At 45.8% G+C, this 13,911-nt stretch overlaps 1 protein-coding gene across 4 annotated transcripts; it reads right to left on the bottom strand.

Annotated features, from left to right (window-relative positions):
* Positions 1–8,783: 8,783 nt before the first annotated feature.
* PDP2 (pyruvate dehydrogenase phosphatase catalytic subunit 2) lies at positions 8,784–13,774 on the bottom strand. Of its 4 annotated transcripts, none has more exons than XM_054640832.2 (2): positions 13,589–13,774; positions 8,784–10,876 (listed from the first exon to the last, which is right to left on the bottom strand). In XM_054640832.2, exon 2 carries the CDS (start codon positions 10,819–10,821, stop codon positions 9,217–9,219), a length of 1,605 nt encoding a protein of 534 aa, XP_054496807.2. In that variant the 5' UTR covers positions 10,822–10,876; positions 13,589–13,774; the 3' UTR covers positions 8,784–9,216. The 4 variants fall into 4 exon arrangements, with proteins under 4 accessions (XP_054496807.2, XP_054496808.2, XP_077041145.1 ...); XM_054640833.2 differs by having other exon boundaries at positions 13,472–13,602; XM_077185030.1 differs by lacking the exon at positions 13,589–13,774 and adding an exon at positions 13,313–13,397.
* Between the last annotated feature and the right edge of the window lie 137 nt (positions 13,775–13,911).

Here is a 13,911-nt window from a genome sequence, read left to right as displayed (position 1 = left end):
TCACACTGCACATGCAGGTACACTGTGCACATCCAGGGGGTCCCACTCTTACCCCTCCCAAGTTTTCCCAAGGAGAGGTCAAGTGACTCTGGACAGAGTCCCAGGGTGCCATGGCAGTGAAAATTTATGTGAGCTCAAGGAGAGCACAACACTGCATTTCCTACTACAGGCCAAGGAATCAAAAATCCTGTGATTTTTTTTGGAGGTGGACATTTGCTTTCCCTCTACTTTCCCAGTAGAATTGTCCTATTGACCACGGGGTCTGACTTCTGTGCAATGCCTACATCATTTGGTTTTAATTCAACACCACCCTGGGAACCAGAGCCAGCCTTTGCTGTGCTCCTAAGGAAATGTCAGAAATTCAGCCATGCCTCTCAGCTCATGGCAACGTCCTTAGAGCAGCTAAAATGTCACCAAGGCGAGAAAACCTCCTTTGGCAAAAATAAAAGTTTAAATGGATGCATATTCATACCTCTCCTTTTTCTTCACACAGCATAAAAATCATATTTTCATCACAAAAAATGTATTTAAAGCAGGAAGATCCTGGTGCTCATGGCTGCCCAGGATCCCAGCCTGCCTCCAGGTCTTGTTCTTCCTCTGCAGATCAAGTGATGGGTTTAGCCACACTTACACAAAAATAATACATACACAGCTGCAGCAATCAGGTGGTCTGGGGAACAGTACAACCTGTTCAAATTTATTTGGTAATTTTGTTATATTTTAGCTACATATGTGGGCTCCTGCCACAATTTGCAGCTTTCACAAAACATAATTGCAAAATACAGCTGGAGGAGAGCTGTTTGATTTCAGCTGTTGTTTGCTGGGTATTTTGCAATAAGGACATAAAATAAGAGCAGGTTCACCTCTTGCTACATTTCCTGGGTTACATTCTTCCTCTTGCTCTAATTAACATCCAAACTTTACAACTCCTGACCTCTTCAAAAATGTGTAAAATAGCAATAGAAGGTTCTTACACTAAGCTGGAAAGGAGATCAATTACATCCATAACTGGAAAGTTTTTGAACTCTCTCAGCAACAGAAGTTTCGTGGGAGATTGTTTTCATCAGCAGGATGAATAAAAGATGAGTTGGCAGGTGAATCAAGTAGAAATATTTATTACTAGCATGCACTGAGAATGACACTAGAATGCCTCTAAAAGCCTGACTGGGGGAAAAAAGTAAATGAAAAAGCCATTTAAAAATTAACTCTCACTCCAGACAAGGAAATGAAGATAACCAGATAAGCAAGCACACCATGTGATTAAAGAACCACACACACAAATTGAAGTCAAAACAAAATTGAAGCCAAAATGAAATTGAAGTCCCTTTTCCTTTATGTCACATGGTCATAGAAGGGCAACAATGTCCCATTGTTTCTGTGGGATTCACAGGTTTTGGGGTTTTCACCACAGAAACTCAGACTATAAATCTAAAGATTTCAGAGACACAGGGCTCACCACAAAGTCATAACAAAAATAAATAAATCCCTTTTTCAGCAGTGTTAGGGTTTTACTACTATTGCCATAGTTTCAATAATACAGCAATTACCTCTTACTCATAAACTGAACTCTGCAAGTGTGCCTGCTTTGGGAATTCACAGGGGATTTCACAGCAGAGAAAAGCCTGACAAAGAGCAGGTTCCTGAATGCATGGCACATCAGAATTAGGACTGGGTGCGCTGATTTTATTTGTTTTACATATGCTTCCAAACAGTCAGAAATAACTATTCCAACTTTTGTTTTTAAATAGGATGAAGCATCATGAGCCCCAGCCCTGGAAAATTTTAATCATGACCTATTATTTCCTCTGAAAATCTGGCCAAATGACTGGATTTCACTTCTAATAGAGTGAGAGCACAGAAAAATCTGGTTAGTAAAGACTCCAAATGGGTTTGAGATCAGAACCCACAACTTTGCCCTGCCCCACCACTGCCCAGCATCTTAATCCTTCAGTAGAGTTCCACTTATTGTCTGGTTATTTTATTTTCATGGTAAGTGGTTAGAAACAGACTCAAACAAATCCCAGGCTGAAGTTTGGGATTACACAAAAGCCAAAGTTGGTCTAAGAGGACGATGCAATACTTTTATCAAATAACAATGAGGACAAAGTTATTCCTCTGTCCCCCAGCACTTCAGATGGGGATTATGTCCTGTGTTAATTCTGCATTGCTGTGAGAGCAGCAAATGGGAGAAGCTTTGCTATGGAATTGTGGATTTTTCACATGTGCACCTGGCTGAAACTACATCTGGTTGCACTCTGGAATTCCTCACCCTCCTCTGTGGAAGAAAGTCATGTCTCCCTTTTCATATTGCTCTAAGATCACCATGTTGTCCCTTTTTCTTGATGTACTTGCTCAGAATAACAACCACAAAATGTAATACCATGGAGTAACAGGAATAGGAGGGGGAGAGGGATGTGGGGAATGAGACAGCAAGAATACACAGAAAATGCAAGTTTTGGTAAGTTGCACCCAGTGCAGGCAGCTGTGTCCAGAGAAACAGAACTGGAGATAAAAGGGTAAAGGGTGGGAAAACCCTCATTTTACTCAGGAGTGCCAGGTGACAAAGAGGCTGGAGCAAGACATCTCTGTGAACACCCAGAGTAAAGATGCATCCCCATTCCTCCAGGAGCATTCCAATGCAATTCCCAGACTAGAAATTTGTCCAAATCAAAATGTTTTACCCTAAGCTACAGCATGGTCCTGGGGCAGCAGCTGGAGCTGCACAGCAGCAGGAGGAGACCCTGGGGTTGTGGCTGAGCAAACATTTCCCCAGCTCTGGCAGCATCTTTGCCTCTTGTGCAACTGCAGCCTCTCCAGGAAGCTCAGGCAGGTGTGTCCTGGCTTCCCTTGGTTGTTCTTGTACCTCACAGCGCCAGGACAAGGAGACAAAGCTTCAGTACCCTAAGGGTACTCAGGCCATTCAAACTTGGGCTTGAAAAAGAATTAAAGTCAATCAATCAAACTCTTGCTTAGATTACCCTGTTTGTAAGTTTGAAGTACTGATAAATCACACAGAATTTTTAAGGTGTGTGTAGGTGGTTGTTGGTTTTTCCCTCTATTTTCAAGAGCATCTGAAATTTATGTTATGAAAATTAAGAACAAGGAGAGACTGGTCACAGCACAGCAATCCTTCTGCAAAACTCAGGTGACATCGTCTGGCCAAGCCCGGCTCTGCAGGTACCAAAGCAAGGATTATCCAGTAAGGCACTGAAATGGGAATTCTGCTTGTCAGGAAAATCAAGACAGAAATGTGGAGTGTGAAGTTGGGCTATGAGAGCCACCTCAAAGCAACCAAGTGCATTTCAGAGGGGGCAAACAAAAGCAAATGAGCACAAACAGGAAGGGCCCTGCCCAAGGCTCCACCCTGGGAGCCCAGAACCCCCTGCACTGGCAGCAGGACCCTGGCTCCTAAAGCACTGCAGTCACCTACAGGTGGGAAGAACTTCCACAGGGAGAACCTGGTGTGGGAGAAGTCAGAGTCTGAGCTCACTACCCACCCCAGAACAAGCCTCTAAAGGACTGGCTCCAAAATTTCAGCAGGGAGCCATGGGAAGTGTGCTTTACGACCCATATAATTTTAAACATTGCCTGCTGACCACAGTTTCCCCTTCTGCCCTGCTTAATTAAAAAAAAACAAACAAACAAACAAACAAAAAACTCATCAAGCCATGCAGTTTTTTTCTTTTTAAGAAAAGTGCCAGATAAGTTCCCTCAACCCAAATAAAAACCATAATTATTCTTCTCTGGCCCAAGTGCTGGCTCTCAGTCACCTTTTTCCTGAGGATGTTAAAGATCTTCACTTAGAGCATCCCCAGTGGAGGCCCAGCTCCAGCAGAGGTGCCCTGTGTGCCCTGTGCTGCTGGCACAGGCCTGGCTGTGATGTCCCTGAGCCACCAGCACAGAAATGACCTTGCCCAGCTGACAAGTGCAGAGATCCAGCAGGAGCAGTGTGAGCCAGTCCTTCAGGATAGACACAGGGTCTGCTAAAATGGCAAGTGTTCTATTGGACAGTGACAATTTGAAGGTCAACATCCCCACCACAGATACAAGAAGGGAAAACATTTTTTCATGTCACACCATGCTTTGTAACCCCAAGAGAAGCTCACACCTGGGATTCTTCCCTTTCTGCTTTCTATGGAAGTCCTCAGCCTGTGGCAGCCTGTGGCAGGGCATGCACCAGCAGTGGGACAAACTGAGCCCTGACAAAAACTGAGCTCTGCCTCTGGTTCTCGTTACAACTACAGCTCTGACAGAGAACCTCTGCTCAACTTTGTACCAAAAAACTCTTCCTCAATTTTAGATACGTATCTTCTTCTGGAAGAAATCAGTCCCAAGCAATTTTCTTTTCTTTTTACCTCTCCAAGAACAGATAAATTCCTCAGAATTAATGGGAATAAAGTTAAGGTCAAAGACTGAGTACATGAACACTTGGCTTGCTATTCCAGGATTTATTGTTTTGTAGGTGTTGTACGGGGGTTTTGCATTATTTTAAGACAATTACAACAACATTTTGAATGTTACAGTGATGCTTTAACTGCTGATGAACACATACATATCAAAGTTAAAATAACTTTCTGAAAGTGTCAAATTAACTAAAGCCCAGTTTGGATATTTTAGCTGGTGAACTCATGTCCCCAAAGCTACCTGGTTAATTTGATGGAACTTCAATGGTGTCAAGATGTCTTTACTTTCATTTATTAAGAGTTGTTTTTGTTGTGGAAAACCCCCAGAGCTACAAACACTTCAGCAAACTCCAGTTGTTTACTTCTACCCCAGGTTGAACATTTGTGCTTTTTGACCTGGAACCTGGCACATTTCCCTAGGAGCTGCATTCCAGTGCAGCAACCAAAACATTGCCTTTTATCCATTTAATAAAGACTGGTTTCAAGTGAGAAAGGAGTAAAAGGAGTATTTGTACTTACAAAAACAGTTATTTCCCCTCACCAACTACAAAAAAAGTTACAAAAAAAAAAAGATCCTCTCCCAACTCCAACTACATTATGGAGGTCTGAATACTTAAATACAAATAAGCATAATAATTTTGGAGTACTGAAGAAAAAGAGTGACAAAGGTGTATTTGAGCACAAGGTGTAAGTTTTAGGGAAGAAAATAATGTTTTTCCTAGTATTTACATCCATGCTTAACCTCAGATATTTTATTTAAAAGTCATAATGCCCATAATGTTAAGGCACAGAATTTGTGTGACTGCTATTGACTATTATGTCTCTTACTGCTGTGGAAATGAAGAACACAAAAGGCAAGCAGAACTATCTAACCTAAACCAGAATGCCTGCAAAGATGTTCATTCCAACAGATTGTCAATTTTGCAAGAATTGCATCTAAATGTTCTCATAAATCTTCACATCAAGCTTGCAGGAGCAAGTTAAGGCAGTTAGTTTGCTCACATAAAATTTTTGACTCTCCAAGTGACAAAATACTATTTTTATTAGTGCCAGTTAGCTCTGATTGCACTAATTAACGAAGAAATTTAGAGATGAAAATACCTATGATCCAGTTCAAATGGGTACAATTTTCCTCCCCACCAGTGTATGGTGTAGATATTACTGAGAATTTAGCTTGACTGAATCTGGAACTTTGTTAAAATACATTGGATGGAAGGCACAATTGAATTGCTGTCAATTCAGGCAATTGCAGGGTGCAGTAAGCTGTTGGACTCATGTTACTTACCATGCTTGTAGTGGGTGAATTCATCACAAATCATTTTGCTGTGTGCACACTGTCACAGCTCAGCACAACCTTTAATTTCTGCAGTGACTTTAAGACGTGATTATTTCCTGAGTAAATATGCACACCTAATACTGCAGACAATTGAGACTGGAAGGAATTGTAAGAAAATGCAATATTTCAGCACAGTGAGATATTTATTCTGTTCGAGCAGCTCTTCAGAGCTGAAGATCCCTCAGGCTTGCTGAGAGAATCCCCCTCATTTTGATCAGGTACAGTTCTTTTGGAACACCTGGTGCCAGCTGTCAGAGGTCACAAGAGGAGGGGTGACAGAATTGTCACCTTGTTCCTATGGCAGCGTGGAAGTCGAAATGAATCTCAGTGCTCGTGTGGCTGCAGCTGCTCAGCTGTTTGATGGGATGAGTGACACAGCCCGGGTGCCACAGCAGCTGCCTGGGGTGTGGCACCTCCAGCTGGCTGCTCCTGTCACCTGGGTGTGACAGCTACACTGGCAGAGTGATGCCCAGGGGCTCTGTGGTAACAATCCACAGCTCTGTCATCTCACAGTTATGGGGTATCAACTGAGACCACAAAACTCAGGGTTCTGGTAAGAATGCAGAATAACACCTCGCTTACCTGAAGGTTGTCTTCTCCATGTGCTTGGCATCTCAGAGGATCAGCTTTGGGTTTCCAGAGCTCTCACACACTTCTACATGACTTTTCACCCTGGGGTTTTCCCATCCTCATTAGTCCTAGTTCACACTCATTTTGTGGAGGGGGAGGATTTCTGGCAAATTCCCTGAGTGCTTGCCCAGGGCAGTGGTGGAGTCACCACCCCTGCAGACATTTAGAGCCATGTGGTGCTTAGGGACACGGTTCAGTGGTGGCCTTGGCAGTGCTGGCTTCACAGCTCGATTCAATCTTAGAGATGTTTTCAGCCGAAATGATTCTAAGTATGGATGGATTGCCTCCACTGACAGCAACAAACTCCAGGGAATATGCAGCTGAATCCATGATTTGTATTTAAAAAAACAACCAACCAAACCAAATCAAGCTTTTAACTAGTTTAACATCATCCTTTTTCACCACAGGTAATTATAGTGCTGCATGTCAAAACTGAGCAAACCTACTGTGAAATGGGGAATAACTTTCTGATTTTTAGACATTCTCCAAAACAATCACCACCAATTTGCAGGTGCAGTTACAACCTACACATAACAATGTCTCCAAGACTTACACGTGATGAAAAAGTGCCACAGTGACTCTTTCAAGAGATGACTTCACCACTGGATGGTGAAAAGAAAAGAACTTGGTGTTTATTTTGACTAGACACTTGCTGCTTTGCTACACTACTCTTGCAGCAGCAGTTTGGCTCTACATTAAATGTTTTCTACACTACCTTCATAAGACAAGTCTCAGTTCACACCCCTTTGATAATGGTTTAGCACCTTTGTGCCTCTGGCTACACTGCTGCTAAGTAATTTCTCAAGTTAGAGGTAGCTGAGAAATGCTTTTTCACTACTTTATGGCTAAATTTCAGGCAGTGGAGCCTGTAACTGATCTCACAAGAGGATTTGTAGGAGCAAACAGAGCCCAGTGAAGCCAGAAGGGTCCAGGGGTGCTGCTGAGGAGCTCTCCCCTCCTCAGCCCCTGCCCTGCAGGCAGAGCAGCCTGTCCTGAGGTTGACACAGGCCTGAGCATCCCTGCCTGCCTTTGCTGGCACAGGAATCTCAGTCCCCACAGCAGCAGCCCAGGGGGTGAGAGCAGGGCACAGGGCACCCTTTAAAGCAAGCTGCACCCCAGCACCAGGAACTTCACAACCTCTCAGCATCTGGCACAAACCCAAGGTCTGCTTGCAGCCCTTATCAGCCAGAGCTCAGGGGCACATTTCCTGAGGTAAATCCTGGTTGGCTGGTATCAAGGGGAACAGACCTACCCATTGAATCTGCCTTCAGGTTGAATGGCTGGATGTATTCCAAAATGTACTAGACAAACACAAAAAAATAGCAGTAAATTCAAAAGGGGTTTTTTAGGGATACATTTAGTGATTGCAATTGTAGCACTTAATTATAGTCAAGCCTTAATAGTCAAAAGCATGAATATTTTTTAACAGGTTTATCTTCCTTCTCTTTCTAATCCCATCTTCAAAACAGATTATTAAATGCCTGAAAAAAGCACTAAGAAATTTTATGTATAAGGAAAAGTACACAAAGAGCCCCAAATCCAAAAATGCTTCCAGTTTAGGCCTCAAGACCTTGTCTACTTGAGATAATGAGAAAAAAAAAGAAAATCAAACTTTTTAATTTACTAAACTGTAGGAGGATAATGTTTTTAAGTGAATTTAAGAAAAAAAGCAATATTTTTATTTGCTCTTCTGCACCCACACGAGTCCTTACTCAGCAGCAAGAACAGTAAACAGGTCTATATTCCCAGAGTGTAAATCCTTGTGGGAAACAGTTCCTGTGGAGTGTAAACAAGGAAGAGGCACCAGAGAACACCACATGTAAAAGCTTATTTGCAGGCTTGGATGGCACTCTGGAAAGCTCAGTAGAAAGGAAAACCATTGTAAAATACACTTTTTGTGTGTGTTCAGAGACTAAAACATACATTCATTAGGGAAAATAACTCTGTACCTATAAGGAGAAGCAAGAATGAAAGATTAAACCTGTTTTGGAGAAGTATCAGCACTGTTATCTCTTCTAATTTAAATCTGGAGAGAAAGGTGCTCTCTTTTGCTGTATTTACTTTTAGGTGAATTTTTGAACTTCTAGATCTGACAAACAATTTAAATTATCAATACTTTAATAAAGAGTACATTGTTTAAGCAAAAGACTCAAATGCTTAAGTCTAGTACTGTTAAATCCTGAACAGGGAACTGTGAAGGCCCTCGTGTTTGAACTCTAAGCTGTCACACAAGTCCACAAAGAGAATATGAGTTCCCACTTGAAAAGAACTGCACAAGAAGGTACAATTTTTCCCTTGCTTTAGGAAGAGAATCAGGAAAGACATCTGACAATCCCAGGGGCTCTCTGAACAGCCTTCTTTCATGTTCTTTTATAAATATGGGGCAATTTGTTAAAATATCTGACACATCCAAAAAAGGTTTGGTAGTTAATTTATTTAATTCAGTTACAGTGCTTCAACAGGATGCTACTCACTCTCCACAAGAGCAGAGCCTGATACTCCATGCAGCTACACCTATTAGCCATCTCCATTAAATTGTACCAGTCTCAGTGAAATTTGCCTTGTTTGTTCATTGGAAAGTTTTACCAGAGGTTCTCATGGAATCAGAACTGGTCCACAATCTTTAGTTCAATCACATTTCAGTGAGGTTTTATGAAAACATTTTTCTTCAGTGTATACAAACCTGGAAACCCAGGGAAATTTCACCTTTTAGAAAGTTATTTTCAAAGCCAGTAAGTAACAAAGATTGAGGAACTTGCAGGCACTGGTAGCAGCTGGACTACCAGAGAGCGAGAGGAACGGTTCAGGATCGACGCTCCCTAGTGGGGACTGCAGCAGTGCAAGGCTCTACTCGTGGCTCCTGTAGTAATCTTCAATGGTTTCTGAGTTGAAGTGCACCACGGTGACGGTGATGTCGTCCCTGTACATCCTGGCCAGGTCCTCGGGCAGGGTCAGCATGGCAGCCAGCTTCTCCGGGTCCACCTCGCCGTACTCGTTGCTGCCGATGGCGTGCCGGATCAGATGGGTGGCCGTGTTCTGGTCCAGGGAGGCCAGGCCTTTGCTCTTCCTCTGCAGCAACAAGTTGTGCATGTAACCCAAATTAATGGGTTTCTTAAAAGTCAGTGGTGGTTTTTGCATGTTGAGCTCTGTAAGGTGTCCAGCAACAAGTTTTACAACCTTCTCGTTACTCAGCATCTCCCACAGCCCATCTGAAGCAATAACGAGAAACTTATCCTTGCTTCTTAACTTGTGGTATGTGACTTCAGGCTCTGCAGTTAAATAAGGGGGGGTATGGTAGTTTGGAGGAACGTACTGATAAATGTTTAGAGCCTCAACATCGCAGCTGTTCTCGAGAATGCTGTGTTGCAATTCTTTACTCCATTTTAATTGCACATCTCCAAAAGCTCTGGAGGGCATGAGAATCCCCAGCAATCTGTCATTCACAAATAGGGTTTTCTCCTCAGATCTAGGATGCTCTCGCTTCAATCTTCTGATTTCAAATTCATCATAGGCATTGTGGTCTCGGGTTAGAGGCAGAGTAGACCACGTTCCATCTTCTTCACGGACCCCTAAAACCGCCCTGCAATCACCAGTGTTTGCCACATGTAGGTGAACGCCATCAATGTGAGCTACGCAGGCTGTTGCACCGGAAAAAGCTACTTGCAGGGCAATATTTCTCATCAACTCATTTTCCTGAGGAGCCTGAACTTCCAGTGATATGTCTGAGTCTAACCTTTTGAATGCACAAATCATGGCTTCCTCCAAACTAAACCCCGGCTCAGTGTCCAGGTCCAGCAAGTGCTGCCAGTAAACGCGGAGGTTCTCAAAGTACTGCGAGGTGATTTCCCGGTACTCCACATCGCTGGGATGCCTGTGCCACTGCAGGATGGGCCGCACTGGTTTCATGGCCTCCACGGCCAGCTCGATCTCCTCCAGGCTCTGGCGGGGCATGAGGGACACGGCGATGTAGTGCAGCAGCCTCTCGCTCACGGCCTGGGCGCAGGCGGCGCCCGCGTGGCCGTCGAACACCCCAAACATCATCCCCGCCGTCTGCAGGCACGTGGCCGCGCTCCGCCGGTCCTCGATGGGGCTGTTGGAGGCCAGCTGGTTGCTTTCAAACCTCAGCACGGAATTTGCATTCTTGCCATTCAAATCCAATGTTCTGTGGCATAGTTCGCCTGCTCTGAGTATGTCGTTGATTTGTGCCGGAGACAACTGGAAGGAAAAATGTTCTTCTTCGGTGGAAGTGTGCCGGAATGCTTTGGGAAAGGAGAAAGTTCTGTCTAAGCTGCAGCTCCCAGCAGGGGAGGGACGTGTTTTGGAGAAAACGAGCTTCCATTTGGTCTTGTTTCTGTTTGGGATACAGATGGAGTACCAACGTCCTTTCCCTTGTAAAATAATGCTGCTTCTGGCTGAGCTTAAAATCCAGGATGATACAGTTCTTGACATCATAAGTCACTCCAAAAACGGAGCACCTTCCTTCAGTAACACGGAATGTCCTTGCAGCCTGGAATATAAATGGAGGAAAGGGAAAATAATTAGAAAGTTCATAGGAAGCTTTCCATATAGAAGTTCAAAAGCATATCTAGAGCTCTCAGAAACATTGAGAACTTCTTTCCAAAAGAGATTGCTATGGATAAAGGCATCTTAAAAGTGATACCATTTCTGTCACTTAATTATAACTAAGGATATGGCTGCTGCTTTTAACTCATCAGAAAAGATGATTTTTACTTTCCAGACAAGCTTTTTTTCCTCATTGTGGCAAGAATAAGAAGAAATGGCAACATTACAAGAAACATTATTGGAAACTGCACAATGAAAGGCCTCATCTAACATGACACAGAACAAACAGATCCAACGAGCTTGAAAATTGGGACTTAAAGTGACAATTGTTGCACAACTCTCAAAAAGCCTGCTAGAGTACAACTCTATTAATAGACTCAAAACTTCAAACCCAAGAGAAGATAAGTACTTAAACCCTGTGGAAGGACTGTGGAGACATGTGGCCAGTTAATGATTTATGTGAATTACCATGATCCTCACAGCTAGAACCAGCCAGTCTACCTTTCCAATTCTGTTACAGCTTATAAGCTCAGCTGTTCTTTTTTTTTACCTTCAAGGTCTTAACCAGGCAGGCAGGATCTTTTACACAGCTGAAGGCAAATTCTACTGCTGGTTAATTAATGCTTTTTTTCCAGCATTGTGCACTCTGGTGCAGTGAAAGGTATAAGACATTGATAACTTTTACAGGTTCACAATTTGGCTTGTTCATTTGGAGGGCAATTAGAACAAGCTGCAGGAAAGATCTCTGCTGCCAACAGCACTGAAACCTCAGGCACTTCAGCAGCTGAAGCTCTTCAGTTGCCATGGGGGAGGTCCTCACATTGTCTCCTGCTTTCAATAAGGTATTCCAGCTGTGGGATAGTGCTAAGTACAACCAGATGTTCACTCACAAACAGAATTTTGCCCCATGGATTTAAAAAACTCACTGTATGGCAGCACCGCAGGTACAATTACTCCCAAAAGATCCCATTAGCAGCCACTGAGAAAAGAGAGTTCTCTGTGAGCTTTCAAACACTTTGAGGTGGCCTGTGACACCACTTGCTCAGGCTAAAGACACTACATGCTGCCACACCAGTTTTTCAGCAGCACGCTTCACAAGAAATAACAAGAAACCAGCCAGATCAGATGAGTGGAAATGTTTCCAAGAAATCAGCAGGAAGTAAAAGTCACCTTGAGCCATTCTAAACAGAAGGCCTACTGATACAACCCAAGAACTGCTAAAATCCTGTTTGGAACCCAAAGCAATGTGTCACAAAACATTTCTGAAGTGTGCTACCCATACTTAAAGCAGAAAAGAGCAGAAAAGCATTCCAACAGACCCCATCATTTTGATTCTGGCGACCTGGTGAGAACAGGCAAAGACACAGCATAATTTCACTGCTGATGTCAGGAGAGGAGATGGAAAAGGCAGTGCCAGTTCCCTGTCCAAGGCTTGCCTGCAGTCTCCTGGGACACTGCATCTCCCAAAACACACAGTGCCTTTTGTTGTTCTACCAAAAGAATGCAACCAATATAATAGGAAGACAGCTGACACTACCAACTCCAGCAATAGCTAAACCCAAAAAGCACCTACAGCACAAGACAAGACAAGGTTTGCCAACCTTTTTCAGTCCATTCACCATTCTGTTTTTCCTTTATTCTTTTCCTGTCCCTCTCAGCTATGAGACTGAAAGAAGGATGACTTTCACATACTTGATCAGAAACAGAATTGAAACAGTGTTTAAAGAAACGTGCCCCGTTCCCCCCGGCGGGCTGACAATGCGAGGCAGTGTGGTTTTCCGCCCAGTAGCAGTCACTGACACCGGTTAGCCCTGCCCTCGCCTAAGGTCAGGCAGCGCTGACGAGCCCTGGAGCTCCTGTGTGCCAGCTCCTGTGTGCCAGCCCTGCTCTCTGCGCTCCCACCCTCGGGGTCCTCCCAGCCGCAGTGTGCAGACGCTGCTGCCCAGGACGCCCCCGGTAGCGGTGCTAATTAAAGCGGTGTGCTAAAAACCATTATGTAAGAGCCAATTATTACATAAACTCGCTCCCGCTCCAGCGCCGGCACTGCCTCCCCGGGGACGCGGTGTCCCAGCGGGGCCCGGCCAGCCCCGGCACGGCCCGCAGCTGCCGGACCGCACAGCGCAGCAGCGCCCGCTTTTCCCAGCGAAAGAACAGATACCCGATACATTCGGATTTACAGCCTCTCTGAGATCCCCACATTCTCCTCACTCATCCTCCTGACGCTGCCCACACCCATTCTCATCCCACACACATCCGGCACACACCGACCGCTGCCGCGCAACCTCCGCACCGCCCCAGCCCCACGCACCGACACACAGACCCCCTCTGCTCCCCAACACCCCCAACACTCCGAACCCCCATACCCCCGTCCCGCACTAACCCCTCTGCTGCCGCACAGCCGCACCGCACCCTCACACAGCCCGTCCCCGCACACATACCCACCCGGCCCCGCACAGAACACGCCCTGTGCCCCGCACACACACCCCTCACCCCGCACCCCACCGCCGCCGCGGCAGCCCGTGCCCCGCACAACTCCCACCTCCCGCTTCCGCACAGTCGTCGCTCCAGGCCCGGCTCCACTCCCTGTGCCCCGGCACGGCTGCCCCGGCGGCCGCCGCTTTCTGCCCGCCCCGTCCCCCGCCCCCGGCGCACCCACCGGCCGAGCAGCCGCCAGTCGAGCCCGCCGGCCCCGCGCTGCCCCCGGCGGGGCTGAGGGACGGCGCTGACCGACAGCCCCGCCGCCCAACCCGCCCTGCCGCGGGTTCCCGTCAGGACACAGCGGGGCGGGCGCGGCCCCGCCCCTCCGCCATGTTGTGCGCGGCGGGCGCGGCCGCCCGGGCTGAGGGGCCCCGGCCCCCCTCGCTGCCGCCACCGCCCCGCGCACGCTGCCCCTGAGGCGCTGAGGGGGCGCGGGGCGCGGCCCTGGGCAGCCCAATACCGAGAGCAAAAAGGAAGCGAGTGACACGTGTCCGGAAGAAA

Source organism: Agelaius phoeniceus, chromosome 12, assembly GCF_051311805.1.
Source record: "Agelaius phoeniceus isolate bAgePho1 chromosome 12, bAgePho1.hap1, whole genome shotgun sequence".
Lineage (NCBI taxonomy): Eukaryota > Metazoa > Chordata > Aves > Passeriformes > Icteridae > Agelaius > Agelaius phoeniceus.
Note: the sequence above shows the minus strand (reverse complement) of the source record. Positions and strands in the feature narration are given on the sequence as shown.

What these genes read in the sequence shown, in the direction of transcription:
- PDP2 (XM_054640832.2), bottom strand. Translation starts at nt 10,821, where the DNA reads ATGATGTCAAGAACTGTATCATCCTGGATTTTAAGCTCAGCCAGAAGC.